Source organism: Balaenoptera borealis, assembly GCF_965194805.1.
Source record: "Balaenoptera borealis genome assembly, chromosome: 12".
NCBI classification, from domain to species: domain Eukaryota; kingdom Metazoa; phylum Chordata; class Mammalia; order Artiodactyla; family Balaenopteridae; genus Balaenoptera; species Balaenoptera borealis.
The window spans coordinates 85,363,873-85,391,755 of record NC_138869.1 but is presented as its reverse complement, the minus strand read 5'-3'; the positions used below and the strand labels follow the sequence as shown (position 1 = coordinate 85,391,755).

The window sequence follows — 27,883 nt, the reverse complement described above, 5'->3', positions numbered from 1 at the left end:
CCCCACTTAGTTCTCTGCCAGCTCTGCCTTTTCCTGCCCCTCAGCTCTTCCCTAGTCTGTGTTGGGTTGAAGCGTGGAGGGCAAGGGCCAGGGGTACTGCTGGTGTTTAAAGCTAGTAGTCTCTGCTGATTTGGGGGAGTTCCAAAAATAGGGGGCCTCATAGGGTTGAGAAGAGACTTCTAAGGGGCCCTTTGCTTGGCTGGGGGGGGTGAAGGTAGTGGGGTCTGGACCCCACTGAACTGACCAAGCTCCAGCTGTGGAGGAGGCTTGTGGGAGGGGGCAGGAATGGGAGGGCTCTGTCTGGCCCGCCCCTCCTCTCCTTTGCAGCCCGCCCAGCCCGCCCACCAGTCTGAGCTGCTGCTTCTGAGGCTGGTGGCCTGAAGTCTCCAGGAGAGGGGGAAAGACAGGTGGGGAGAGAACGTCAATGGGGAAAGACAGGGGGTCACTCAGAGTCTTAGAGTGAGTGTGAGTTGGGTGTGTTGTCTGAGTGAGGGGAGTGGGTCCAGGGTGTATGTGGTGGTGTGGGTGCGTGAGGGTAGCAGGAATGTGTTTAAGGTGGGGTTTCCAGGTGTGTGGGTGTGTACAAGGTGTAAAGGGGTGTAAAGGGGTGTAATGGTGCATATCTGATATTTTGAAGGTAGGAGGATTAGGATGGAAGAGGGCATGTCAGAGACAGGAGGGTCATGAGGGGAGGTGGAGGGAGTGTGTCGGGCTGTGAGCTTGTATGGTGCCGCATGGACCATGATGTGCTAAAGGAAGGGGGGGTGTTAGTTAAATGTACCTGCAGGTGTAGACAATCCTGGTGGCTAGTGCAAGCGTGCAAATGAATGTCCTGCCCCACTTAAAGGGCACCAGCAGACTGCTCTTGGGAGGGCTGGAACTGGAGAAGTTAACAGGAGAGGGGAAGGGCCTCCATTAACCTCTTCTTGCCTGCAGCTGGCAGAGTCTGAAGTCAAGGAGAAACATGGGGTCCAGGGCTGAGCTGTGCACTGTCTTAGGCGGACTCTCATTCCTCCTGCTACTGATGACAGGCGAGGGGGCCAAGGGTGGATCCCTCAAAGAGAGGTGATAACAGAGGGGGCAGGGCCAGGGGTGAGGTCTTCATGAAACCTGCTGGGGGTGGGGCTTCACAGGTGGCAAAACAAAGTTTAGAATGGCGGGGAGGCTGTCATTTTTAGGGAGGGTGGGGTCTCAGTGGAGCCTGAAGGGAAGTGGGGCTCCTGGCTCCCCAGGGCCTGGCCCACTCAATGCCTCTCACTTTCCCCCGCATGGGTGCAGTCAGGGGGTCTGCTCCAAGCAGACGCTGGTGGTCCCACTCCGTTACAACGAGTCCTACAGCCAACCCGTATATAAGCCCTACTTGACTCTGTGCTCTGGAAGGCGTGTCTGCAGCACCTACAGGTGAGGGGTGGGGAGCCTGGGCTCTGGGGTCTGTCAAGAGGAACGAACCCCCAAAACCGGGACCAGGACCCATATGCCAATGTCCAGAGCCCGGCGCTGTGTTCCAGGACCACGTACCATGTGGCCTGGCGGGAGGTGAGGAGGGAGGTGCCGCAGACCCACGCCGTGTGCTGCCAGGGCTGGAAAAAGCGGCATCCCGGGGCGCTCACCTGTGATGAAGGTGAGGCTGGGTCTTCCCAGGCCTCGGGGGAGGTGCGCCCCGCCGGGCTGGAGAGCCAGGCCTTCCGCTCGGTTCTGAACCCCGCTTCCTGCGCCCGCAGCCATCTGCGCCAAGCCCTGCCAGAACGGAGGCGTCTGCGTTCGGCCAGACCAGTGCGAGTGCGCCCCGGGCTGGGGTGGGAAGCACTGTCACGTGGGTGAGTTGGCTCGCCCTCCCTCGGGGTGGCGCCAGGACCTCCCTACCCGCCGTGGCGCCCCCCTCCGCCCCGCCCCCCTCAGCCCCCTCCTCTTTCCGGTAACTAGACGTGGATGAATGCAGGACTGGCGTCACTCTCTGCTCGCACGGATGCGTCAATACAGCAGGCAGCTTCACCTGCGGCTGCCCCTGGGGCCTGGTGCTGGGCCCGGACGGGCGCACTTGCGCAGAAGGGGCCCCAGAGCCCCCAACCAGTGCCAGCATCCTCAGCGTGGCCGGTGAGTGGGTGGGTGCGTGGGGCATGCGGAGGGCCGGACCAGAGGCAGGGCCAGGGCAGTGGTCACGCTCGGCTCGCTCCTTTGTCCCAGTTCGGGAGGCTGGACACGATGAGCGTGCCCTGAGGCGGGAGATTCGCGAGCTGCGAGGGCGCCTGGAGCGGCTGGAGCAGGTGAGTGCAGATGCCTGGGGCCAGGTCTGGGTGGCAGACCCCACCCCCAACACCCTGAGGTGTCTCTTCCTTTGTAGTGGGCCAGTCAGGCTGGGGCCTGGGTCCGAGCAGTGCTGCCCATGCCCCCAGAAGAGCTGCAGCCCGAACAGGTGGCAGAGCTGTGGGGCCGAGGCGACAGGATTGAGTCTCTCAGTGACCAGGTTCTGCTGCTGGAGGAGAGGCTAGGTGCCTGTGAGTCTCCATGCCCTTCTCTGTGGGGACCCCCATCTCCCAACAGCTGCCCCCAGCTCTTCCAGACACCTTTTCCCAACTCAGTTTTCTCTTGTCCAAAATCTCTGCTCCTCCACTCACTCACCCCATACCTTCCCCAGATTTCCGCACTTTACCACCCCTTCTCCTGGTCTGTCTCCAACTTGGTGGTTCCACTTATTGGTGAGTGAGACTGTCAATCCTTCAGTGTCCAGGGCCCACTCCAGGCCTCCAAGAAGCCCACAGTCAATGTGTCTGCCTGTCTCCTTGTCATTATCCAGGCTCCTGTGAGGACAACAGCCTGGGCCCAGGCCTCAATCGGCGGAGCTAAGGAGCCTCTGCAGAGCCCCTGCCCCACTAATTTATACAGAAACTGGACCCACTAATCCTCTGGGATTGGCCTGCTGGGGAGCTGCAGATAAGGTAATCTGCCACTAAAGAGCAATGAACAATGGAAACTTTGGAAAGCTGAAGAAAGGAGGAAGGCGGGTTGTCTTGGCCTGCCCCTGAGTCTTCCGGCTGGGGCAGAGGCCTGGAATGAGAACTGCTTTTTTAACTCCTTAACAAACGCAGCCAGAAAGTGCCCAGATCTCTCTCAAGCTTTATTCTCGGTTTCTTGCTGTTATCCAGATAATGAATAAAAATCAACCACGCAAAACTGGGTCCCACCCTCTCCTTTTGCTCCCAGCCCACCTCTGTGGTTGTGAGCACAGATCTGGGGTGGGAGGCAGGGAGTGGCTAATGCCACAGGGAGGAAATGAAAACTGGCTCAGAGAGGGGAAGCCTCAAAAGAAAGAGAAATAAATTAAAAGCCCTCCCATCTCCTCCAGCCAGGGTTCAGTTCCCTTCCCCAACTCCCCAGGGTGAAGTGAGTGCAGCACCTGATGTCTGCCTCTTCCCCTTGTGTCTGGTTAGAATGGTACAGCAGGGCTGTAGGGGGCTTGGTGGGGCCAGGACCACTGAACAACTATACCCAGGGGATGAGGGGAGGCAGAAATGTGGCATCCAAGTGTGTGCTCAACCCTGGGCACTTGGACGAGGGCAGGGATGAGACCTCTGAGTGACAGAGTCCAGCCCCCACTGACAGGAGGCTCCACGGGAAGGAGGGAGAAGGTGCTGAGGAATGTTTCCAGGATGAGCCTGGGAGAAGTATTCCAGGCATCAGCTTCCAGCCACAGCGTGAGGAGTCGCCCTCACAAATGGATGAGTCCACTGAATCCGTGGACATGGGAGTGAGAAATTGTTCCACAGAATGGATGAATCCACTGGCCAATGTGGGGTGGAGAGGTAGAGAAGACCACAAAGGAAGAGGGTCCACTGGGGACAGAATGGAGTGTTCCTACCCTTGTGTAGGCTGAACCACTGAAGATGAGGGGGAGGCAACTGTCCCACAGACAGGATGGCACAGAAGGTGGGGTTCAGGGTGGAGGTTGCACCTAGGCAAGAGTCTGTTGGGGGGCGGTGCTGGGAAGGGGGCAGGGAGCGGTGCTGTAACCACATTCACTTCAGAAGTTGAAGATTCCAAAGAAGAGAACAAGTGGGGAGAGGGGAAATGAGGAAGAGGGCTTGGCCCAGCTTCAGGCCCACTGGGCTGGTAGGTGTGGAGACGGTGGGGGGTAGATGGGAAGGGAGCTCAGAGCTGGGCCTCGCCCACCCCTCCAGGCTTCTTCAGATAGTCACCACCACCCCTGCCATCAGTGGAGATTTCCCGGAAAACGGTGAGCATGGAGTGTCGGACTGTGTCGGCCAGAGCTGGGACGTCATCTGGTGTCAGTCCTTCTGTGGGCACTGGGGGCAGCACCCGTACCTGACATCGCCCTGGGAGAGGGGTGAGCACCATCATGGCCTGTCTACCGGGAGTCTGCCCACAGGTTTCTGAGCTCTCCTGATACTTAACTCCCCTCCTCAACCTTTCAGTTCTCTGCCCTGGACAACTCCCCCTCAGCTTACCAGCTGCCACCTGTTCTCTGAGGTCCTCCCACACAAAGCCTTCCCCAGCCCCAGTCCAGACACCTCAGCACCCTGCCAGCCCCACCGTCTGGGGCTTAGTGTTTACCGCCGAATGCTGTAACTGCACACACAGGCTTTATCTTTCCGGCTAGACAGTAATGGCCTCTCTTGGAGGGACCAAGTGTTACCCATCTAGCAGGGTATAGGGGGTGCTTAATAAATAATAAATACTTACTGGCTGATGTGGGGTCACATCAGATGATCCTGTGGACATCTCAGTGCTGACGCTGACTGAAGCTCCTGCCCCATGGCGATGTCCCTCTAGCCTCTCCCATGGCCCTTCTGGCCACCCCCCAACCCCAGATCTGCACAGAGCCCTCACCTGAAGTGAAGCGGCGCTCCTTCTTGCAGTAGAAGTCTTGATAGGAGGACATGACTATAGGAACGATGGGAACCTGAGGGAAACGAAAAGCGGTCAGCCCACGGCTCCCTTCTGAGGTCCCAAGGACCAGCCTCTGCCAAGAGAGGAAGGGATGGTGGGGGCTTGAGGGTCAGCAGTAGACGGCAAGGAGTAATCACCTGGGCCTGAACTGCGAGGTGGAAGGCGCCACGTTTGAAGGGCAGCATGGAGCCGTTGTGGTTTCTCGTGCCCTCAGGAAAAACCCAGACCCGTACCTGGGAAAGAAAGAGTCAAGGAAGACACACATATGGAGGGATCAGAGAATGGTTGTGATGCTGTAATGGGACTTCCGAGGCCTGGTGGCCCTGCACATCAGTTCATTTACAACTATTCTACTCCATAACCCCCATTTCCCCAGGGTGACTCACATCCTGTGTGATCAGGGTCTGGGCGACCTCAGACATGACACTGATGGCATCCCCAGTGCGCTTCCGGTCAATGAAGATGACTCCCGCCAGCCAGCAGGCCAGCCCGGCAGAGCCGGCCCACAGTAGCTCGCGCTTGGCAATGGGCACACAGCGGCCTGGCAGTACCTCCATCATCCCTAGGGTAGAGGTGGGGGCGGGGTGAGGATCAGTGTCACAGGAAGCAGCCCACCTCACCCGGGTCATCACCCAGGGACTAGAGCTAAAGGAAGAGGCAGACCTGGGGGCGAGGGGTGGGGGAAGCCCCCGAAAGTAAGAGAAGGTGACTAAAGGTGTATTATCTTGCTTATGAGGGCAGCTCTACCCCAGGGAAAGAGGCCTGCAGAGGGAGCAAGGGGGCAACGCCCCAGATGAGGGAGGGTGGAGGACCTCTAGGGGAGGCGACCCCAGGGAGGGCTGCAGGAGGATGGGCGTGGCTAGGGGAGGCGGCTCACCAAGCAGGTCGAGGGAGCTCTGGTGGTTGGAGACGACCACGTAGGGCTGTGAAGGAGGGAAGTGGTGAGCCCCTCGTACCTCCACTCGGATCCCGTACAGGTATTTGATGTGGAGCAGCATCAGACGCAAGATCCTGTGGAGGTTCCACATGGCAAGGGGTTCCAGCGGGACCTGCTGAGGTCCACCTGCAGGCCTCAGCTCCCCTACCCCGCCCCTGTCTTCCTGGGCATCTTTGCAGTCTGCTCCGCCTCCTTGTCCCTGGGCTCGCTCAGTGTCTCCTGCACACTCAGTGCCCTCCCCATCCACTGCTTGCTTCTGACCCTAAGGTTCCCTCATCACCCAAAACCCCTTGCCCCTCACTTCATGTTCTCGACGTTGCGTCCTCGCACGGCACACACAGGGATGGCGAGCACAGCCAGGAAGAGGATCCAGCCGTTGTAGAAGCCCATCTTGAAGAAGTACTTGGCACTGGGGCTGCAGAACCACAGAGTGGGCAGCAGGAGGGCGAGCAGCAGCAGGAGAGTCCACAGCCCTGGCCACAGCTCCATTCTGGTCACCTGCAGGGGACGGGGCGAAGGGCAGTGGGCCTGGTTCCTGGATGGGGGACGGGGTGGGCAAGGTGCAGAAGGCAGGGTTTGGGGGGGCTCTGGGGGCCAGGGCTCCCATTAAAACCTGTCCAGAAAGCCTCTCGAGGATGGGGGCGGTGGGGATGGGAGCTCAGGACTGCTCTCCCACCCCTCTCCCTGAAGGATCCAGATACATTCAGACATGAGACACAAGATATGGACATCCACGACTCACAGACACATGACAACAACAGGACATTAATAATAGCTAACGCTTGTAGCTGGTAAGGATCTTACAACGGTCTATCCCTCTGCTGTCCAATATGGTAGCCACCAGCCACATATGGCAACTGAGCACTTGAAATGTGGCCTAGTCTGCATTGAGGGGTGCTTAGAGATATAAAATACACATCAGATTTCAAGGACTTTGAATGAAAAACAGAATGTAAAATATCCCATTAATAATCCTTTATATTGATTACTTTGTGAAATTATAACCTTTTGGACATACTGGGTTCAATACACTAAAATTAATTTTACCGTGCTACTTTTACCTTTTTTATGTAGCTACCAGAAAATTAAAAATTACATATGTGGCTTGCATTACAGTTCTGTTGGACAGGGCTGGTCTATATACTATGTTAAGCTCTTAAATATGAAACACACGATTTACGTTTTAAAGGAGATAGGCCCAGAAAGGTTAAAAAACTTACTTGAGGTGATATGACTCCTAAGAGGCACTTCCTAGCTTAAAGCTAAGCAGCTTGTGCTCCTAACCACTTGGTTATGCTGCTGCCTGTATATATACACACAAGTGCACACATAGCACGCAGCAGATACAGTGGAAATGACAAAACACTCACAGACATTCTCCAGGGGCTGACTGGCAAGAATAAAGGCTCTGTCACTAACACAAACTCGGACACACACAGTCATACAAAGACTGACCTGTTCACACACATACGCAAATTTACAATCACACCCATGACCGGTAAAGGATGGTAAATTCATACCCAGTAAAACCCCTCTCCACCCAGGCAGGCTCCCTGTTCCCAGATAAACCCATGGACATACCTATATCTATTAATCCTGCTTCCACAAACTGGCAAACAAATCCGACCACCCACTTCCCTCCCTCCCAGCAACACTGCAGGCAATGTGGTCAGGCATGCAGTGTGTAAGGCTTCACCAAGCGAAAAAAGGAGGGCAGAGAGTAAAAGGGTCATTACACCACCTGCCCTGGGAGAGGAAAGAGCTCGGGAGGAAGAGGCACAGGCATGCGGAATCTGCTTTTTAGGCTCTTCCTCCTTCCTCCACTCTGCCCCACGGTTTGGAGCAGGGTCACAATTCACAAAAACGGTGTTCAGGCAAATATCTGTTACTCGTATTAAGGCCAAAGGCACTCCCTTCCAATGACAGAAGGGCTGTGCTCCAAGGTAAGTCCATTGCCAAGGGTGAAGGTAACAGGTGATAGAGGAAATGGGACTCTGCCAGCTCTAGGACAATAGGCTTTCTGAGTTGCTTCATCCTACTGCCCCCGCAAGTTGGAACAAGCGTTTCTCCCCTGGACTATTTGCAACGGGCTCTTAACTCTTCCCCTTCAATCCATCTTCCACATGGCAACCACAGATGTTTCTGTGACACAAATGTGAGCATCTCTCTTGCCCAAAGGCCCTTCTTGACAAGTTGACTTCTCCTTACACCTTTGGCCACATCCCTACAAAAGCCTTTTCGCTCTAGTCAAATTGATTTACTTCAGTTCCTCAGACACACCATTATCTTTCACGCTTCTGTGCCATGAACATGCTGTTCCCTTTGGCTGGAATGTTCTTCTGCCTCTTCACTTGCCTGATACAGTTCAGTGTCACTTTTTGGAGGTCTTCCTGAACCCCTCCAGGCCTGTGTTTTCATTACACTTTTACCTTGATCACTGATTCTCCAAGTGCAGAAAAATAAATTCTTGGACCTCACCCCAGACTACTGAATCAGAAATTTTGGCCATTGGCCCCATGAATCTGTATACTATTTTAAACAAGCCATCCAGGTGAGTCTGATGTGCACATAAGTTTGAGAACCACCCATCCTGACACTAGACAGGGTGTAACCGCTTGAGGTTATCTTTGTTTCCCTCCCTAACGTGTAAGCAGCTTGAGGACAGGGATTGTCTTATTCCCAATGCCCAGGATGGAAGGAAGCAGAGAAGATGCTCAATAAACATTTGCTGAACAGATTATAAGGCTGTGTACATACCCACATAGCCGTAATTAACGAGACAACAGTTCTGAACACCAATCAGAGAGCTACCCTCTTGAGGACTATTAACTATGAAAAGAAAAGCCACCAAAAGAGCAATGAACACACCAGGACTAACAGTAACCTACTCTGGATATACACACACAATACAGGGTCACGGTGAAGGCAGAGCAACAGCAATCTAGACAAGATGGCACATACCATCTTGCACACAAGAGAAACATACAGAAAGGGCATTAACATGCCACAGGGGAAAGATGCCGCTGTCATCAAATACATGCCAACAGTGCAAAGAGCGGGGGACAGATAATGTACGTGGCAGAGGTGACGCTGTGCTATGCACTGAGCTCCATGGACAGACTGTTCACAGGCACCGGATGTAACATGTGTGAAGAGACACAGGCCAGCGGGGTCAGCAAGGTAAGGCATATGGGGATGGTTCTTTAGGGACATGGAGGCCCAGTTACCTTTTTCTCTAATATGTGACATTAAGTGACTCTCTCCAGAGCAGGGATGTCCGAGGATTTATAAGCACAATGGAGTGCCAAGTGAGTTAATGAGCATACGGCTCACAAAATATATTGGCAATAAAATTATGAAATAAATAGTGTATGTAACCAGAAGCACACAAGCTGTGGACGTGTCACATCAGCACATCATGCGAAGGGGCACACGTGTGCGGTGTGAACTGGGACTGGGAAAACACATGCAGTAAACAGGCCAATCCGATCACAACATGAGTGTGGGCTAGTCAGCTAAGCCACGAGATCCCACACACGAAGATGACTGCATATGGTGGGACTATGCACATAACCTGTGAGCCCAAACAAAATAAGGTGTGATCTCTACATGCTAAAGTAAACATGCAAAGTAAACATAAGATGTGCAAGAAACATGAAACCACATAACAGATGCAACAGATGAGAACACACACATGTGAACACGTCAAGACTGGCCACGAGACACGGACATATGAGAACAGGCAATTCTGATGGAAGATAACACATCATTTCTCCACAACCCATGAAGAGCACAGGACAAACTAGCCGCACACAAGCCATTAAACACATCAAAGGCACACCCACTCAATGTAGAAAACATGGCCCCTCACAAGGCATCTGTATGTCAGTAAGGGTCGAACACAGCATGGAAGGCCACTGAGAAACAAGAGGTCCTGGGCCTTGAGAGAAACAGGTGTCTCAGGGCATCCCTAGGAAGCAAATTCTGCCGGGGAAAGGAGGGCACTGAACTGCCTTCTGCCTGCCACTACCCCCCAAGGGTCACATGGGGCCAAAGGGCAAGAAAAGGAACTGGGGAAGGTGTTGGGGCTTTCCTCTCCAAGATTCCCTGTCCACACCCTCATCTCAAGTTCACAGGGTCTCCATCTCTCCTCCCTCGTATCTCTTCCATCCTTCTTCCCTCTCAGGCCCCCTCTCCTTTCCCCAGCAACCCTCTCCCAAGTCGGCCCGTATCCTTTTCCCACCAAACCTCTCCCCAGCCCGCCCTCCCAGACCCAATCTTTCCCCCATCCCCTCCTCCACATCCCTTTTAGCCCCTTCCTCCCCCCTCCTCCCATCCCTTTCCTGCCCCCACCTCAGTGGGGTGGGGGGCCTGGGGGGCTGGCCCCCTCCCCAGCCAGGCTGCGGCAGCGGTGGTGGCGGGTGGCTGTGTCTCTGCCTCAGTCGGGGTGTCGGTGCCAAGGGGGCGACAGGATTTGGGGGTGTCCTAGCCCCGGCCGATGGAGGGGAGGTGAGAATGGGAGGCTGGGCCCATAGCGGTAGGAATGGTGGGGGGTTGTCCCCCCAGCTCCCTCCCTCCCTCCCTGCCGTCTCTCTGAGGGCTGGGGCTGCTACTGCCGCTATCCCCCACCACCCCTCCCCACGCCCGCTGGTTTCCGGGGCTGGCCAGGAAGTAGGGGGCGGTGATGGGCGCCCTGTTTTGCCAATCGCCTCCCGGGGACCCAGGCATCTCCTCCCCACATCTTTCAGTCTCCTCTTGCTAGCTCCACCCCACGAGAGCTCAGCTGGGCTCCCTCTCGGTCTCTCTGGCCTTTTCTGGCTCCAGCTGCATCTTCTTTTCTCCAACTTCCTTTCAGCACACATGGCTTGCGTGTCCCTTGGTGCTGTATTCCTTCCTTGGCCCGTTCCTTCTCATTCTCCATCAGCTCTCCTCTTATTGTCAACTTGTTTCTTTTCTTCTCCTTAACTCCCACATCTGCTGCTTATTCCCTCCAACTCCAACCCTTTTCCATCTCCCTCTTCCTGTTCCCCCATTCAAGTCCAAATATTTATCAAGCACCTACTATATGCGAAGCTCTGAGTTCTTCACCTCTCTTCTTTTTCTCTCCAGGACTCCATCTCACCCCACCTCACCCTCCAGCCCTCTTGTCTGGTTTCTGCCCTTTGTCCCTGCCACTATCTCCCAGCAGTCCAGCTCTCTCCTCCACTGACCTCCCCCACCCTCCCCCTTCCTGGTCTTTGGAGAGAAGGGACACTCTCAGGCCCTCTCCCTGCCCTTTTCCTTCTGTGATGTACTTTAACCTCAGTACCTTTTCTTTTCTAGTTCCTTCCTATCAGTCTCCTTACTCACCCAAGCTGAGACTACCCCTCTCCTCAACATAGAAAAAATGTACTCTTCTTCCAATGGAAACTGGGTATTAGGGTTGCTTTCTTGAAAAAATAAGTGAGGAAGAATGCTGATTCCTCTGGGATAAGCATGCCTCCTTAATTTTGTAGTACGTACCTAGCTCTCTCTTCAGCCCCTGCTGCCCTCTCCCCCATACTCCCATCATCCCCTTATCAGGATCATTCCATCACTCCTCCCTTCTTGGTCTCCACTTCTGCCTCTCAATAAGGTTTTTCCCTAAACCTCTACACGCTTCCCGAACACTAACCTCCCCTGCCGTAGGCAGCTCCTAACTTCTCACCATCCCTCACTGAGTCACGTAGGAACTTTTACCAGGATGTTGTTGAAGAACCCTCAGCCTGTGTCTGGCCTCCACCCCCACTAGACACCTTTGCCCTGAAAGAGTTTACATGCCCTGAGGAACAAGATGTAAAGAACACTGGTAATGGGAGGACTGTTACCTAGTTCTGCTCCTTGAGCCACAGTGAGGGCCACTGACTGTAGAAAAGGCCCAAACTCGTACGAAAGGCCCAAACTCTGAAGCAGCTTGCCTAAGTCCCAGGGGTCCAGCCCAGGAGGAAGACCCCAGTTCTGCGGAGCACAGTACAAGAAGGAAGGGGCGGGCCTAACCCCTTTCCGCCGCGGGTCGCCTAAAAGGGGGTGGATCTTGCCTCTTCACCCACTCACAAAGGGGTGGAGCTAGACCTTTTCTGCTCTTTAAGGTTTAAAACGGTGTCTAGGGCAACTCTGTTCTACTCTGTGTCACATTAAAAAGGGGATGGGCCTTTACTTCATTTCTGCTCTGTAAATCACCTAAAGAGGAGCGGGCTGAGTCGTCCAGCCGAGGGAGATGGGTTAACACCAGCGCCGCAGATCGATGTTCGCACCATCCAAACGTCGGGCTAATCCCAGTTCTGCTCCCTTCTTCACTAAGAGGGAGGCGTGGACCCAAGTTCTGCTCTTTACGTCACCGAAGGAGGCTGGAGCCATTTTGAACCCTGCGACCCTAGCGTTTGTCCTCTTTTCCGAGCTCTTCGCCGTCTTTTCCGACCTCGGCCAATCAGGGGCGAAAAAAACGGCCCAATCAGTCGAGAGAGACCGCAGTCGGAGGACCCGGATGAGGCCGAGACAAGGCCTTTGAACCCCAAACCCCGCCAATTGTAGAGCAGTCACCATGGCGACAGTGTAGAGGTGAAGGGGTGGGACCAGAGAAAGCTCAACTCTCATAGGATTGGCCCACCCCTTCCCTCCGTCTACTGCGCACGCGCGCTTTACCTCGCCTCCATTTTCCGTCGAGTTCTAGCCAATTAGTTGCTTTGGAGCTATACGCTCCAAAGTCCAAAGGAATCCGGACGTTCTCTGAAAGAGGAAGTAAAAGAAAGACAGGGGCTTGTAGTGGGCGAGGTCTAAGTAGTCTTGAGCCAATTGCTTCTGGCCTTTGGTTATGACTGGCAGCTACTCAGACGAATAAAGCCCTCCCTAGCCGGGGCGACAGGACGTATGGAATATTTACCAATCCCATGGCACTGCAAACTGACTGTGACTGTATTAGCCAATAGTCATTGTGCAAGGGCGGGACCGCGTAAACCTCTTTCCTCCCCCGCCCTTTGGACCAGTCCTTTATTACGATTCTGTATGATTGGCAGGCACTGAGACCAATAGTGATTAGAAAACCTTGAAGCCTGCCGAAAGATCGTGGGCAGGAGGCGGTTTCTCGTTTGTTGCGGCGTCTGTATGTGTGTTTCGGGGGATTAAGGGGCACGCGGGGGGCGAAACAGTACCGGCCATGGCAGCAGCGGAGGAGGAGGACGGGGGCCCTGAAGGGCCAAACCGCGAGCGGGGCGGGGCGGGCGCGACCTTCGAATGTAATATATGTCTGGAGACTGCTCGGGAAGCTGTGGTCAGTGTGTGTGGCCACCTGTACTGGTGAGAATCTGAGAGGGGTGCGAAAAGGAGTGGGGCTCAGATTTATACTGGGGAGGCTGGGGGCGGGGGGGACCATACAGTCATACAAATAATCGGAGGGCACATTCTCATAGGTGAGGCCTGAGGGGGGTTCTTACGTGTTTTTGGGTATGTGTGGGCGAGAGGGTCACGTCTGTACAGAGGAGAACTGTGGAAAGGAAAATCATAGCAACTAGGAGCCAACCTAGTTGTGTTAAGAGGTGCGTTAAGAGGAAGTGGGACGCAGGGGGTGGGCACTGCACATCTGTGCAGGCGAGACGCGAGCCACCTTACCCCAGGGAAGGGAGGGGTCTTAGCTGTACAGGTAGGATCGGATTAGACTCAAAGGTTAGGGGAGGCACGCATCAGTTGAGTAGGGGGAGATCTAGGGAAGGTGGGATCACATGCAGGTGAGATATGGCAAGGGGTGGTATGAGAAACTTGGGGACAAGGGCACTGTGGAGGGGCAGCCCCCAAAGGTTAAGGAGTTGTGGAAATAGGGACTTTGTTGGGCATAGGAGAGAGGAAAAGGAGTAGCGGGAGAAGGTGCTGGTAAAGGGGGTTTGGTCTGGGAGTGATGGGGGCAAGGATAGGGCTGGGGCTGAAAGAGGAGACCTGGAAATGGGTGGTTGAACAGGACTGGAAATTAAGTCGAAAGGCAGAGAAGGGAGGGGTGAGGATTTGTGTGTGTGTGTGTGTGTGTGTGTTTGCTGGGGGAGAGGAGAGGGGAGAGGGTTGAGCATGTTGAGGATGGATGTAGCTTTAGGTATTGGAGGATCAGAGAAGCAGCAAGGCCAAGTTGGCTAGTATGGTAGGGGTTGTGGAACATATGAAAAGAAACAGCAGGTAACACCTGGTAAGAGGGGTAAGATGGGACTCTGAGGTTGGGTCTGTGTCTCTCTTTTGTGTAACTGGTTTGACCTTTCTCGTTCCCCTTCCAGTTGGCCCTGTCTCCATCAGGTGCGTACGCAGAGGAGATGAAGAGGGAGATGGGGAGGTCTGAGGAGCTGGAAGACCCTTCTGTGTACTGGAAACCACTACATTTTTTTCCCCCAGTGGCTGGAGGCACGGCCAGAGCGGCAAGAGTGCCCAGTGTGTAAAGCTGGGATCAGCAGAGAAAAGGTTGTCCCCCTTTACGGGCGAGGGAGCCAGAAGCCCCGGGATCCCAGGTGAGAGAGGGGAGGTGGTGCTGAGGGAAGGTGGAAGGTTCTGCTTGGGGAGTGGTGTATGGAAGAGGAGGGACTACTTCCTGCTGATAGTCCCTCTCTTCCTCAGATTGAAAACCCCACCCCGCCCCCAGGGCCAGCGACCCGCTCCTGAGAGCAGAGGGGTGAGTCTTGTCTGATTGTATTCCTTCCTTGCCAAAGACTTGCCCCGTTCCCCACTGACTTTCTTCACCTCCCTAGGGATTCCAGCCATTTGGTGATACTGGGGGCTTTCACTTCTCATTTGGTGTTGGTGCTTTTCCCTTTGGCTTTTTCACCACCGTCTTCAATACCCACGAGCCATTCCGTCGGGGTACAGGTAAGAGCCTTCCCTCAGCTACTACCAGCGAGCCCTCTGAATCTCCTCAGACCCGCTTCTAGCCTACGAGTGGATACTTCTTCCACAGCTTTCCTCTCTTCCACAGGTGTGGATCTGGGACAGGGTCACCCGGCCTCCAGCTGGCAGGATTCCCTCTTCCTGTTTCTCGCCATCTTCTTCTTTTTCTGGCTGCTCAGTATTTGAGCTGTGTCTCCTTCCTGCCCACCTCCAGCCAGAGGAAAATCAGTATTGGGGGTCCCTGCTGACCCTTCCTTACTCCTGGACCCTCCCCTGTAAGCCCTCCATTTTTGTTGGCTAAGGCCAACCCTGGCCACTTTCCAGGAGGGTGTGGGGAGGAGGAGTGACACCTGTGCATAGAATGGGAGAACCTTTGCTCTGAACTGTTCGCTCAGTAGCATCGTAACTCCCAGCTCTGGGAGAGGAGGACGGACTGAAGACAAGGTCTGTCTCCCCTCTCTCCTGATCCTTTGCTTTCCCCCACATTTCTTGATTTGATGTTGAAAGGTGGGCAAGGCCCCCTCTGACTCTCCCCCATATTCCCCTTGTTGATTTAATTTAATTTTTCTCTCCCCGGTGTCTAATGTGGGTCCTGACTCTTAAGTGCTTCCTTTCCCTCACTACCTCCCTTATTACAAATTCAATAAACAAGGTGGGATGTATTCACGGGAACTCTGCCCACCTTTGTCCATCCCTCCTTCTTTCCAAGACAGGAGCATTTCTCTCCAGCTTCAGTAGATGTTGGTGTGGTGTGGCGAAGCATGGGGGTGAGACCCTCTCCTTCAGGGCTCTCGAGGGTGCAGGGGGTGAGGGCGTCACACATACACAAGAGCAAATGTGTCAGGTGTTTACTCATCACTGTTTGTGAGAGGCTCTGGTTGTGGAAGAAAGTTTGGGGAGGTGGGGTAGAGATTATACGGGGGAGAATTGGTCTGGGGCCAGAAAAGAGGGTGGGAAAAAAAAGGGAGCTGATGGATGGGGTCCGGCTGTGGGCTTCTCAAGGCTCTCCCGCACTGCTTTCTGCCGCCTCAGGCTCCTCGGGCTGATTCAGCTCTGTGCGCTCCTCCTCTTCCTCCTCCTGGTTTTCTGGGTCCTTCCTGGGGAGGAGGATTGGGGAGAATTCTGCACATGGTTCCCAGCACTCCGTCATTTCTCCCCCCGACACCCCTCCTTGCTGCCTGGAAGCCCTTAGTCTGAGGTGTCTGGCTTCCTCCACTCACCTCTCCTCTCCTCTGCGTTGCCGCCTTTGCCACATGATGACCCCAATGAGCAGGGCGGCTGTCCCCAGGCCTCCCAGGATCCCCAGGGCCAGGGCTAGAGTTCCCAGCTCCGGCCCTTCCACAGAGCCTGTAGGGAGACGGGGAGAATTGAGGGCACAGCCGTCACAGTTCCTTTCTTGTTGACCATCCCCTCAGTCATGCTGAGGTCTGTCTGCTTCTCTCTGACTTTATCCAACCCCTCACCTGCAGTCAGCCCCTCCTCGCCTGTTTCTGGAAAACAAAATCAGAAGGGAAGGCTTCAGTTTGGGAGAAGGCTAGTGGGAGCCCCGGCGGAGCCTCTCCCTTTCTTCAGTTTAGAGGGGAGAGGGGACAGGCGGGGCTGTTCTCTTGGGCTGTGTGGGGCAGAGAAGGCCTGGGCGTGGCTGCCCCGAGGGAAGCGTGGGGTGGCTCTCGGGGACAGTGTTCGCGCAGGGTAGGGAACTGGAACCTGCACTGTCCCTCAGCCGCCCCCAGGGTCCCTGGGATTTGGAGAGAGGTCTCCTCACCGATGATGCTGACGCTGACAGCATGGCTCTCCTGGGGCCCATGGCTGGGGTGGGTGGCCACACAACTGTAGGTTCCCTGGTCCTCAGGCCCTACCTCAGGGAGGAGCAGCACGGAGCTGGGGGGAAGGGGCAGGGGCATGCCCTGGTGGGGAAAAGGGGACAGGAGACTATTAAAACCCCTGCCAACACATCCCATACTGCTGGCTTTGCCTCCACATCATCAGGTACCCTTGTACCTCCTTGCCTGCCTCGCTCTCCATGAACCCCCTGCCCTCCTAGTTGCCAATGACATATCTCGCTACCTGCCAGCCCCCTCTCCAGGTCACTCACATCCTTGATCCAGTGGATTTGAGGAGGGGGCTGGGCAGGGGCTTCACAGGTCAAGGTCACGGTACCACCAGGAGCTACTGCTCCACCTTCTGGCTCCACCATCAACAGGACTTCCTCCAGTGGCGCAGGCTCTGGGGGTGGGGAGGGGCATGAGGTTGAGGGTTACACCTGTCTATGGTCCCCGTGGCCATGGGCTTAACCCTCTCCTTCCTGAGGGTCATACCTTCCGACAGGTGCTCACCCAAGTTGGGGCCCTCCCCAGTTCTGCGCTCACCCCAGACCCTGAGCTGGATGGGGGCCGTGTGCAGGGCTTGGCGCCGGGGAAGGCCAGGGCTGAAGCTACAGGAGAAGGTGGGGTGGGGAGCTCCTCCCCGGGCTGGGGTCACCATCAGCTCCGAACGGAGTGTGAAAAGCCCTGTCTCAGGGTGTCTCTTGGTCTCTTCCTTCACAGACACTCCTATGGTGGGGGGAGGACAAGGCAAGACATTCCAGGGTGGGTATGGGAGAGTGATCAGAAAGAAGGCAGCCAGGAGGGGAGACGCTGGGACTCACCTTTGCCATCAGGTATTAGGGTTTTCCCATCCAAGTGCCAGCTAAGAGTCCCTGCAGGGTAGCCCCCCTTGGACACACATATCCCCACCTGGGGAAAAAGTGACCTCATCATCTTTGAAAATAAGAGAATCCATACACATACACACAGCTACACTCCCCTCGCATTCTCAGGATCCCTTTCCACATCTCGCCTCTTCTCCTACCTTATCGGGGACACCAGCCATGAGTTCAGAGGCAGGATCAACAATTTCTGGCTTCCCAGGAATCTCTGAAGGAGGAAAAATTCCAATCAGAGGCTGCAGCTTTGAAGATACACCCCAGCTGTGGGAATGGGGGCAGCTGAAGTCAAGTTCTCACATGCCAGGGCCCAGGAGTCAAGGGCTGGGGTAGAAGGCTTTTCCTTAGATGAGAGGTGGGCTGTGAACAAGGCCCTGGAACCCTTACGATAGACTCGGACTCGGTAGTTGGACTTGGTCTCCTTTCCCTTCCGGCTCATTGCCCGGCACCGGAAAGTCCCCTCATCCTGGATCCCAACAGCCGGCAGGAGGAGGGAGCCGTTGGGGAGGACACGAGCCACGCTATCCCAGGGGCCTCCCTGGGGAGATAGGACCTTCCAAGCTTCTGTCCGGCCTGTGTTCTGGGGACAGAGGAGAGGGGCCTCAACAGTGCAAGCCCTTTGGGAAAGGGCTGATGAGGTAGGGAGGTAGGGAGGTGGGGAGGAGGGGATTCGAATCATCACTGGTCTCTCCGGAAGTGGGGAGACAGGAGCCCCACTTACCAGTTTCCATTCCAGCTGCTGGGGTGGTTTCTTGGGGGCCCCCTTACAGTTCAGCACCAGTGGCTTCCCGATCCTGGCTGTGATGTTTTGATCCCCTACTACTGCCCCTGGGAGACAGCACCACAATGGAGGGGCAGGAAGGGAGATGGGAGCTAATAAAACTAGAACAGGGCGGATGAGGGAGATTGAAAAGCAGTACCCAGGTTCCTGGGAAGTTGTGGGGAGTTTCTCGGGGACAGGGGCAGAGTGCTTTCTGCGGGGAGGATTGGCGTTGGGGGTGGGGCAGGGCTCACCCCACAGACTGAGGACCAGCACCCAAGCTCCAGCTGCTGCCCCTGCTGCCATCCTGCTTCCTTCCCAGGCTCCTGGCTCTGTCTGCCCCTTGCTGCTGGGGCCACCACCCTAGGTGGGGCTTGTACCCTTTCCCCTGCCCCCATCTCCCCCATCTTGTCCCGTCACAGGGAATGCTAGGAATTCATGCCTCTCTCGGACAAGAGTCCTTCAGGTACTGGGAGAAACAGCTGTCACCCCACCCCTGGGCACTGCCAGCCTCTGGGTACAGCCACATCCATGGGGGTGGGGAGTGCATCTCCTAGGGTCTCTTATCCCCTCAGGACCCCCAACCTATTGCACCAGACCACCCAGGGCTACTGGACGACTAGGTGAGGTTGCTAGGCAACAGGGTTCAGGTCTGGCTGTTTCCCATGGAGAGGAGGCAGGGGTGAAACCTGGGGCCTGGGTGGTGAGGGCAAGGCCGGGGAACTCGGGGGGCGGCGGGGAGAAAACCCGTTTGGGGCTTTATGAGAGAAAAAAAGTTCTCATGCTTTTGAAAAGAATTCTCAACTAAACCCAGGGAAAAAAGAAATTTCTTTATTTAAAACTGCGTTTTTTGTTTTTTGTTTTTTTCTGTGAAACTACAAGTTTACAAGTGAGGAGAGAACTGCCCCCGGCCCATGCCTCCCACCCCCACCCATCACACTCCCAACCTGCCCCCCAGTCCTGCCTGGATCTTTGACGGGAGGGGTTCCCTACTGACAGTCTTGTGAAATCCTGAGGATATTTGAGGGGTTCAGATAGTAGGGTTCAGGGCCGAGGGTGGGACAGTGGTGATTTTACCTTCCCTCATACCTGGCTTTTTGCAACCTCCCTCCTCTCTCTCCCCACCCTCTCGATTTTGGACTGAGAAAAAAAAAAAAAAAAAAGATACCTCGTTTCTGGGGAAACTGAGGGAGATACATACACAAACACCCCAACCCATATTTAACATATTTGGCAATAACCCCCTCCCCATTCTTCCCCGTCCAATCTGCAAATAGTGGTTTAAAAGAAAGATATTAGACGTGTCACTCACAGGGGAAGGTGACATTTGCTCAAATTACCGAGTCTAGCCCTGCCCAAGGGTGGTGGGGAACAGGCTGGCAGAGCAAGCCCTGACTGCTTCCACACCAAATGCAGCAGAAAGCTGCCTGCACAAGCAAAGAACACCTCAGTGACTTTGGAAGCAAAGGAGGACACCTAAGTGATGTCAGGGGGGCAGGCTTGGTGCCCTGCTAAATGTACTTCCTGACGAAGAGGAGTGGAGCCAGGCAGGCTCTTCACCAGTTCTATTTGTTCCCCTTTCTCTTATCATGACCCCTTTGGCTATCACCCTTAATGTGGGAAAGCAAGAAATGAAAAAAAAAAATCAACATATTTATAAAAACATCTACTTCCCCAAACTAAATTAAAAATTAAGAACCACCACCACCACCAAAAATCCCCGAAATAAAAATTAAAAAAAATACAGATGGATCCCAGGGTTAATTTTTCTTTCCTTTAAAAAAAAAGTTCAACCCCAAAGCCCAGTCAACAATTCCCTAAAGTAGCAGAAACTCCCTCCGAGGTAGATATCTGAGTCAGACACTCCCGTCCACCGAGCGATTCTATTGGTTTAAGATGAGCTGCGTATGAGGTAATAAAGCCGTCTGGAGGGGCAGGGGGTGGGGAGGCACAGGGGGCGTGGCCCACGTCCTCTGTCCAGAAGTCATGTCCCCATTTTTGGCATCTCTGGCTGGGCAGGGCTGGCATCTCCACAGATCCCAGAGCAGATAAGTGGGGTGAGGGAAGGAGAGTTGGGGAGCCCAGAGAGAGAGAGAGAGAGAGAGAAACAGAATAGTTGTACGTGCGTGTATGAGAGAGGAGGAGAGGAAAGATCTGAAAAATAGGATTCTGGGTGCGTGTGTTTTCTATGTGAGAGATAAAGGGGGAGAAAAAGAATGAAAAAAGGAAAAAAGGGGGAGACAGACCCCACTTTCCCCTTAAGGGGCCCCATCTTCCCTGCCATGTAGTCAGCACCCCCAGCACTGAGAGAGTCTGGCCAGGGAGGGGATTGACTCTGTTTGCCCTTCTCTATCTTGTGCTTCTCCTTTGTCTGGGTTTTGTCCTCTGGATGCCTGCGTCCTCTTCAAGAGGTGCCTTGTGAGCCCCTAACCCCTGTGGCCCTGAGGGGCGAGATCAGTTGGAAGTGTCAGAATGAACGCTCCCTGGTCCCTCTGTCGGGGATGTCACTGAGGACGGGGTCACAGCCTCCTGCCAGCCACCGTTTGCCTGGAAAAAGAGGCAGACAGTTGGGGTAGGGCTTTAGGAAACCCAGCACAGGGGACAGCGCTGCCAGGGAAAAGGCCCTCCCATCCTGGTGAGAGGTGGAGAGAGGGGCTTCAGGTACTCACCCTCATTTCCCGAGGGCTATACATCTGGCCTCCCCCGAGGTTATCCCCGTAGCCCCCTGGCCCCATCGCGTGTCGGAGTGATTCCACCTGCAGGCAACAAAGGAGGATAGGACACAGTGAGAAGCCTCAAAAGAAAAAAAGTCTCATATCCTAAAGTAGGGAAACTGAGTTTGGGAAAGCCCTACTCAAGGCGAGATGGACCACCTGACCTGGGAGGCAGAGTAGGAATCTCCGTTGAGCCCGGGCATCCCCAGAAACATGTCACCGGATCCTGAGAGATTGAAAGAGCCGCCAGAGCCTTGGGGGAGCAGAGGGGGAATTAGGGAAGAGTGTAACAGAGCCTGTGATGGCAGACGGGAGACTCACTACAGCTCTCAGTTTTCAAAAAGCCCCCTGAACTAGCTCTCTGGGGGTGGGCCACCATACGCAAATTCTCCACCAAACAACATTGCAACACTCAGAAGGAGCAGTTTGTTCCTGAGCCTCCCCTGGCCACTTGCTGGAAGAAAGGCAGAAGTAACTTCACTAGGGTGGCCTCTGTCCCCTGATATTCCCACCCCATCTCAGCTTGGTCCCTCTCACCCCAGAAGGCCCCCTCTCTGCTATGATCCTGCCTAGATAGGAAGCTGGAACAAAAGCAGGAAGCGTGCAGAACAGCCAGCCAGGGTGGCAGCGGGATCCACCTGCGGAGGAAGGGGGTGTCGGGGAGCTGGTGCGGCTGTGGCCTCCCTGGGTGACTGACACAGCGGTCTTGACAGCGTAGATGTTTGCCTCCTCTTGGAACTTTCCAATATTTTTCTTATAGCGAATCCGCTTGTTGCCAAACCAGTTGGAGACCTGTGGGGTGTGGGGCAGAAAGGAGGGTCAGGTGGGAACCTGCCCCTCTGTAAACACCTTAGTCAACAGGATGGGAGAGCGCCGTGCCCCCAAAACTCCTGCCCACGCCTCCCCAGTACCTGAGAGACAGTGATTCCACACTTCTTGGCGAGCTCCTCCTTGGCCTCCTCACTAGGATATGGGTTACTCAGGTGGGAGTAGAAATACTCATTCAGGACCTCAGTGGCCTGTTTGCTGAAGTTACGGCGTTTCCGTCTACAGAGGAGAGACGGGGTGGTGAGGAGGATGTGGGTGTCCCGGCAGGGCCACCAAGCTGATTAACTCCAGAGAGCGCCGCTGTCACGGAGTATGGTGCTGTGCTGCGCAACCTGGCGGCCCAGAGGCTTGGAGAAGAACGTGAAGGAGCTGGGTGCCGGGGGCTGGCCTGGGGCCCTGGGCCCCACCTGGCATCCAGGAAGCGGGAACGCAGGATCATGACGGCCTCGCAGGTGCTCTGCTTGAGCTGCATCTGGATGGCGCTGAACTTCCGGTGGATGATGCTCACCATGCGCTCCATCTCCTTGGGGGCCACAGGCCGCGTGCGGCTCTGCTCCCTCAGCAGGTTCATGACGTGGGTTGTGAACTCGTTACACGCCTGCAGTGGGGGCCCGTGGCCTGGTGAGGAGGAGCCCCCTGGCCTTGGGATTCCCCCGAAGGGCCTCTCCCTCCACCCGCTCCAGCTTCCTCTCCTCACCTGCTCATACTTCTCCAGCTCCGAGTGGTAAATGTGGCGGATCTGGGCAAGTTTGCTGCGATAGTCCGAGTGTTCGATGGAGTTGTCGGGGGACACGCCGCCTCCGGAGGCTGCGGCGGCCGCAGCTGCTGCCGCTGAGCCGCCCCCTTTCTCAGGCCCAGCCACACCCTCTGCCAGAAGCATGTTGTCCAAGCGCATCAGCTGCGGGTCCACAGGCTCCTCCTCTTGGGAGCTTCGAATGCTGAGGCCTAGCGTGCAGGCGAGTGGACTTAGGGACCCCGGGACCCCACACCCAGCTCTCAGCCCTCCTGGTGCCTCCTGGAGACCCAAGTCTCCAGGCCTGGGTTCCCTCCCAGGCCCCCCTTAGCAATCTTCCTGACCCACACTTCCCTCAGGGCCCCAAGTTGTCAAACTCGTAGCCCCAGTTCTGTAGTGAACAGGGTTCTGTCTCCAGAGTTGAGGAATCAGAAGGGGGGGGGACCCACGTACCGGTTTTCTCCTTGATTTCACACAGGACGCTAAAGAGAGCAGGCTTCATTCGGTGGCAGTTTAGGGCGTGTTTCCTTGGGAGGAATGGGAGAGAAAAATTGAGAGGCTACAGAAATGGGGGAGTGGGAAAGACAACCACAAAACGACACACCCATGAGGGTGAGAGAGGGCAGCCTGGGAATAAGGGAGGTGGTGGGTAAATGTGTGGCAGGGGAAAGCAGGATTGGAGGCCGAATGGAGTTGGGGGGTTCTTGGGAAGAGCTCAGCTCCCAGAGTGTGGAGACGTGGGGAAGCTGCTTGGCTCTGGCTGGACGGAGGAGGGAAGGTGCAGTAGGCTAAAGGCACCGTGGCCGGGTGGAGGCTGTGGGAGATGGTCTAGAAGGGTACAGAGGGGATTTGGGGAATGGCTGCAGAAATGAGAGTGACTAGGTAAATTTCAGCGGAAGACAGAAGGAGGCTGGGGAGAAGAGTCAGAGTTTGAGGTGCCAGAGGGGGTTAGGGGTGCTGAGCTTAAGTGGGGAGTTCAGTATAGAGGTGTGTGAAGGGTCCTGGGACTGAGCAGGCTGGAAGGCTCTGATGCTCCTAGTGTCAGCTGAGCAGGGGCAAAGGGTGAGTGAGGACCCTTGGAGGCTGGGCCATACATGGAGAGAAAGGGTCGCAGCCCGGGGAAGGGGTGTGGAGGCCCCTAGGATGAGGGTGGGCTGGAGAGTTAGGGGAGAAGACAGCATAGCTGTTTCTTAGTCTGGGAGCCAGAAGAGGGCTCTGGAGATGGAAAGATGTTCCAGGGGCGTGTGTGTGTGTGTGTGTGTGTGTGTGTGTGTGTGTGTGTGTGTGGGCGGGGGTCAGTGAGAGACGGGGGGAGTGAGACCACCTGGGGGGGAGTGAGACCACCTAGCGTTCCCCTTTTTGAAGGTTTCAGGGACTGGGGGTGAAGGAAGGTTTGAGAGGGATCACTTATCTTGGGGCTCCCGGGAGTAAGGAGAGGAGAGAAGAGCTGTAGTATCCTGGGGAGGGTCCTGGAGTTGGGGGGCTCCCAGAAGATTCAGAGCTTGTGAATGGGGCTTCTGCTGGGTCTGTGTGGGGACCGGGTTGGGGGCACTCACTTGGCCTGGGCCTCGTCCAGGCTCTGGTCGGTGATGGTCATTATCTGCTGCAGAATGTCCCCGATGTCTTGCTTCCCTCGGCCTCCCGGGACCCCCCCGCTACCCCCACCGGGGTCTCCACCACCGGGAGGTTCGCCAGGGCCCCCAGGCTCCCCACCCACCAATCCAAGGCCCCCCCGGCCCCCGCCTGGAGGGGGCGGCCCCAGCAGCCGCTCGTCCATAGTTGGGGGGGGGCCCTGAGGCCCCCTCCCTGCTCCGCCCCTCCCCCCCCGCGCCTGGTTACTTCCCCCCCAAACTCGCTGGGGCCGCTGCTCCCTCCGCCCCAACCCCCGCCCGTCTCCCCCGCTCCCGGCTCTCCCGGGGGTTCACCCCGGCCCTGAAGGGACACCTGGGGTACCGTCTGGGCCCCCCACAGGAGACCCCGGCCCCCGGCGGCGGAGAAAATGGAGCCGGAGAGAGAGAGAGAGAGAGGGGGAGAGAGAGGGAGAGAGAGAGAGAGGGAGAGAGAGCGAGAGGAGGCCCAAGCGGGGGTGTGTGTGAGAGAGAGGGAGGAGGGAGGAGAGAGGAGGGGGGGAGCGAGGGAGGGAGGCTGGGGGAGGGGAGCCGGGGAGGAAGAGGAGGGGAGAAGAGAGGAGGAACAGGGAGGAGCTGGGGGCGGAGAGAGACACACAGAAACGGAGGAACGGAGACGAGTGGAGGAGGGGAGAGGGGACGAGGGGAGGAGACTAGCCCGTGGGGAAAATAAGGGAAGGTCCCAGGGTCTGGACTTCTGTGGCCTTGAAGCGGGGGGCGTGTTGGAGGCTGGGGGGGCCTTGCACCTGGGTTCTGAATCCGAGATCTAGCTGATGAGGACTCTGGCCGCTGGAATGCCTGGGTTCACAGACAGCTTAGTTCATATTTCTTATCCTAATGACTCCCCTCCCTGTTCTACTTAATTAAAACCAGGAGAGGGGGGCTGGGGGAGATAATTAGGGAGGTCTCCAGCCGCTGCTTAATGAGCCAGTAATTAACCAGCCAGGGAGGGAAGCTGGCCTCTGGCCAGACTGGGGAGAGTGGTGGCCTCCGGCCTCACCCTCCTACCCTCCTACCCTCCACCCCGCCACCCGAGACACCAGTCTTCAGTCCAGAGGGGAATTACATTTATTCATATAACCAAACATCAGACAGCTCAGAACAGCAGTGGGAAGGGAGGGTGGGCAGGGCTAAATGTCCATTCACAGCCTGTAGGCCCCTCAGTCCAGGGGCTGGGTGTGCCGGTGATGGAGGTGGGAGAACAGTCTTTATGTCTTTGCTGTGCCCTCTCTTCCTTTCTTCTTACTGAGAAGGAGGGTGGAACTGCCTCTCAGGTGAAAACCTTGGGAGATTTGCCTTTCCTCTGGGAAATGAGCCCCTCAGATCCTGCCTGGTGGCTTGACTACTGGGGGTGTCCCCACAGTTCAGGACCAAGACTCCCAGCCACTCCCTGAGATCAGAGGAGAGGGTGAGGTGTCCCACTGTGGCTGGGATCCTCTCATGGCCTCAAGCTCCTACATACTTGGTCATGGAGGGAGTTGAATGTCCATCCTACCTTGACTATTCCCAGGGTTTGAGGACTTTCACCCGCTCCAGTTCCCAGGAAAGGTGGATGAATATTGAGATTTCTGCTGGGTCTTCCAGTCTCTGGTGCCCCTGCCTGGCAGGGTTGAGGGCATGCAGTGGGCTGCCCAGCTTTTGAGCCCCAGGAGTGCAGAGGGGCTGGTGGGGCTCAAGTCTCAGCAGGTGTGTGTGGGGGGCTGGGACCTTTGCTCCTCCATTCGACCCCCACCCTGAACTCTCAGCAGCAACTCCAGGAGCTCCTGTCCCCCTGGGGGTAAGGGAGGCTCTGACCGCTGGGCTTCCATCCGCTGGCTCTGGAGGAGTGGAGGGAGGGGAAGTTGTTGGTGAGGTTCTAAGAGGAGCAGGGCTTGAAAGAAGCCAGGGCTGGTGTGAGGGGCATATAGGACAACTGTGATGGGGGTAGGGGGAGTAGGACCTGGCGGGGCAGTGGGGCAGATGCCTGGGGAGAAGGAGGGGTAGGACCCCCAAAGAGAACAGGGGCCAAGAGACCAAGAAGCCTGGGTCTTGCCTCCTGGCGGGGAGGGGATGGGTGTCTCACCTGGTGACTGAGGATGGTGCTGTAGAGCTGTTCTCTGTCCTCAAGAGGCCGGGGCGGGGCTCGGCCTAGGCTTGGACGGTTCTGGGGGGGATGGAAGGTGGCCCTCTGCTCTTCTAGGCGGCGGGACTGGGCCTCAGCCACCAGGTCCAGAAGGAGCTCAGTCTGCAGGGAGAGCAGGGAGGCCGAGCGGGGCCCCAGGGCTGGGGAGAGGAGGGGGAGGGCTCAGAGACCCAGAGAATTTGGCAGACAGCAGTGGTGGGTGTGTGTGTATGGGGGCGTCAGAGCTAAGGGGGTGTGATGGGGAGTCCGGAGGAGGTGGGGAGAGAGCCCATGATGGATTGAGCCTTGGTCATGGGATCAGGAAGGATGTGGGCACCAGGGTCAGGGAGCTCCTTGGGTGGGTGGGGGTACCTGTGTGGCGGGACCCTGGAGGAGGAGGGGACGGAGGAGCAGATCGCCAAGGCCGATTGCTGGTGTTCACAGGGGGCCAGCCATGCTCATCCTGATGGGGGCCCTGATGCTGAGAGACATCCGTTCCAGTCAGGTGGGGGTGGGGTGGGCAGAGGGCTAGGCCAGCAGCCCATTTCCTCTCTCTGCGTCTCTGTTCCTGCCTCTGTGCCCAAGCCTGTCCAAGTCCCCTGAGTCCACCATTACTCAGTCTCTGACTCAGGTCCTCTCACCTCCCTCTCTCCCAATGCCAGCCTCCCCAACCCGGTGCCGAGCTCACCTGCTCACCATCCTCTTCTTCCTGGGGTCTCTCAGCCTCCATCCCCTGGAGGGGAGAAACCGATGGGGGAGGGGTAGCTGGGATTTGGGAGGAGGGCCGGAACCCTGAGTTCCTGAGGGGAGTAGGGGCTGAAAGGGGTGGGGGTGAGCCGGGGGCTGGATGCCTGGGTACTGAGCAGGAAGCTGGGTTCCTGGTCAGCACCCCCCCCCGGGCCCCGCCCATCCCTGTCAACTTCCTCCAGTTCTCTTTTCCCACCCAACGGCTTGCTTGACCTCTCTCGCCCCAGGGGAGCACAGAGACTGGAAGAACTCCTCCAGCTGCAGTAGGGTTGGGGGTTCAGAGGGGGAAGGACTTTTGGCTTTCTCATCTCCAGAGCCTCAGGAGCCCCCTAACCCCCTGCTCTGTTCCCTCCACCCACCTCCTCTCCTTCAGTTCTGTCAACACAGGAACTAGCTACAGAGGAAGTGGTTTCACTCCTCAGAATCCCCCCCACACCCCCACTCCTTACCCCAGGTACCTTCCCTAAGAAGGACCTGCCCCCTGCTTCCCAGCTTCCCTCAGACTTATTGGGTTGGGGCGGGGCATGTTTCCAGCGGGAAGCAGAGGCCTCAGATCCAAGGATGTCAGGCCCTCAAACATACATATACCCCTAGCACTGTGTCTAACAAATATGTGTTGAATAGTTATCATTGCCCTATACGTGCTTAGAGTCTATTTAGGGCACAAAATATGCACCAAATGTAAGAGATGCAGGGGAAGCTTTCCTCTCGTCATGAAGTGGAAAAGGGAGAGGACCACAGCCTGGCTTGGTCTTTGATCAATGCTGGTCAGGCTAGCTGGCACCAAGGTGGGAACAGGACAGAGACATTTGGGACCTCTAAATGGCAGCCTGTCATGTTAGCTGAGTGACTTTGAGCATGAAATATGATGAAGAGGTCAGGTTCTGCCACTTAATGCTTTGCAATCTTGGGCAAATACAATCTCTGTGCCTCAGTTTCTGAAAGAGTAAAATGG

The 27,883-nt window shown here is 56.2% G+C and overlaps 6 protein-coding genes across 17 annotated transcripts; 2 read left to right on the top strand and 4 right to left on the bottom strand.

Annotated features, from left to right (window-relative positions):
- Window positions 1–942: 942 nt before the first annotated feature.
- EGFL8 (EGF like domain multiple 8) lies at window positions 943–3,171 on the top strand. Of its 3 annotated transcripts, XM_082346083.1 has the most exons (9): window positions 943–1,065; window positions 1,279–1,401; window positions 1,509–1,621; window positions 1,722–1,817; window positions 1,924–2,094; window positions 2,185–2,264; window positions 2,342–2,495; window positions 2,636–2,696; window positions 2,795–3,171. In XM_082346083.1, the coding sequence occupies exons 1-9, from the start codon at window positions 965–967 to the stop codon at window positions 2,802–2,804; spliced, it is 909 nt and encodes a 302-aa protein (XP_082202209.1). In that variant the 5' UTR covers window positions 943–964; the 3' UTR covers window positions 2,805–3,171. The 3 variants fall into 3 exon arrangements, with proteins under 3 accessions (XP_082202209.1, XP_082202210.1, XP_082202211.1); XM_082346084.1 differs by lacking the exon at window positions 2,636–2,696; XM_082346085.1 differs by lacking the exons at window positions 2,342–2,495; window positions 2,636–2,696.
- Window positions 3,103–12,612, bottom strand: AGPAT1 (1-acylglycerol-3-phosphate O-acyltransferase 1). Of its 7 annotated transcripts, none has more exons than XM_082346068.1 (7): window positions 12,503–12,612; window positions 6,144–6,340; window positions 5,783–5,916; window positions 5,292–5,467; window positions 5,043–5,138; window positions 4,846–4,918; window positions 3,103–4,331 (listed from the first exon to the last, which is right to left on the bottom strand). In XM_082346068.1, exons 2-7 carry the CDS (start codon window positions 6,329–6,331, stop codon window positions 4,147–4,149), a joined length of 852 nt encoding a protein of 283 aa, XP_082202194.1. In that variant the 5' UTR covers window positions 6,332–6,340; window positions 12,503–12,612; the 3' UTR covers window positions 3,103–4,146. The 7 variants fall into 7 exon arrangements, with proteins under 7 accessions (XP_082202194.1, XP_082202189.1, XP_082202191.1 ...); XM_082346063.1 differs by lacking the exon at window positions 12,503–12,612 and adding an exon at window positions 12,041–12,388 and having other exon boundaries at window positions 6,144–6,377; XM_082346065.1 differs by lacking the exon at window positions 12,503–12,612 and adding an exon at window positions 12,041–12,386.
- A 307-nt stretch (window positions 12,613–12,919) lies between these two features.
- On the top strand, window positions 12,920–15,375 carry RNF5 (ring finger protein 5). 2 transcript variants are annotated; one of them, XM_082346087.1, is made up of 6 exons: window positions 12,920–13,153; window positions 14,113–14,131; window positions 14,228–14,340; window positions 14,447–14,501; window positions 14,578–14,695; window positions 14,802–15,375. In XM_082346087.1, the coding sequence occupies exons 1-6, from the start codon at window positions 13,014–13,016 to the stop codon at window positions 14,897–14,899; spliced, it is 543 nt and encodes a 180-aa protein (XP_082202213.1). In that variant the 5' UTR covers window positions 12,920–13,013; the 3' UTR covers window positions 14,900–15,375. The 2 variants fall into 2 exon arrangements, with proteins under 2 accessions (XP_082202213.1, XP_082202214.1); XM_082346088.1 differs by lacking the exon at window positions 14,113–14,131 and having other exon boundaries at window positions 13,015–13,153.
- A 171-nt stretch (window positions 15,376–15,546) lies between these two features.
- On the bottom strand, window positions 15,547–18,537 carry AGER (advanced glycosylation end-product specific receptor). 2 transcript variants are annotated; one of them, XM_082346070.1, is made up of 11 exons: window positions 18,432–18,537; window positions 18,139–18,245; window positions 17,805–17,997; window positions 17,564–17,628; window positions 17,361–17,448; window positions 17,083–17,265; window positions 16,809–16,939; window positions 16,479–16,620; window positions 16,177–16,203; window positions 15,934–16,060; window positions 15,547–15,810 (listed from the first exon to the last, which is right to left on the bottom strand). In XM_082346070.1, the coding sequence occupies exons 1-11, from the start codon at window positions 18,481–18,483 to the stop codon at window positions 15,711–15,713; spliced, it is 1,215 nt and encodes a 404-aa protein (XP_082202196.1). In that variant the 5' UTR covers window positions 18,484–18,537; the 3' UTR covers window positions 15,547–15,710. The 2 variants fall into 2 exon arrangements, with proteins under 2 accessions (XP_082202196.1, XP_082202195.1); XM_082346069.1 differs by having other exon boundaries at window positions 17,032–17,265; window positions 18,432–18,498.
- A 451-nt stretch (window positions 18,538–18,988) lies between these two features.
- PBX2 (PBX homeobox 2) lies at window positions 18,989–24,244 on the bottom strand. Of its 2 annotated transcripts, XM_082346071.1 has the most exons (9): window positions 24,009–24,244; window positions 22,906–22,979; window positions 22,417–22,664; window positions 22,127–22,317; window positions 21,803–21,938; window positions 21,530–21,683; window positions 21,056–21,144; window positions 20,847–20,933; window positions 18,989–20,724 (listed from the first exon to the last, which is right to left on the bottom strand). In XM_082346071.1, exons 1-9 carry the CDS (start codon window positions 24,227–24,229, stop codon window positions 20,632–20,634), a joined length of 1,293 nt encoding a protein of 430 aa, XP_082202197.1. In that variant the 5' UTR covers window positions 24,230–24,244; the 3' UTR covers window positions 18,989–20,631. The 2 variants fall into 2 exon arrangements, with proteins under 2 accessions (XP_082202197.1, XP_082202198.1); XM_082346072.1 differs by lacking the exon at window positions 21,056–21,144.
- An 886-nt stretch (window positions 24,245–25,130) lies between these two features.
- On the bottom strand, window positions 25,131–27,106 carry GPSM3 (G protein signaling modulator 3). The gene is made up of 4 exons (XM_082346086.1): window positions 26,870–27,106; window positions 26,554–26,662; window positions 26,143–26,342; window positions 25,131–25,897 (listed from the first exon to the last, which is right to left on the bottom strand). The coding sequence occupies exons 1-4, from the start codon at window positions 27,089–27,091 to the stop codon at window positions 25,760–25,762; spliced, it is 669 nt and encodes a 222-aa protein (XP_082202212.1). The 5' UTR covers window positions 27,092–27,106; the 3' UTR covers window positions 25,131–25,759.
- Between the last annotated feature and the right edge of the window lie 777 nt (window positions 27,107–27,883).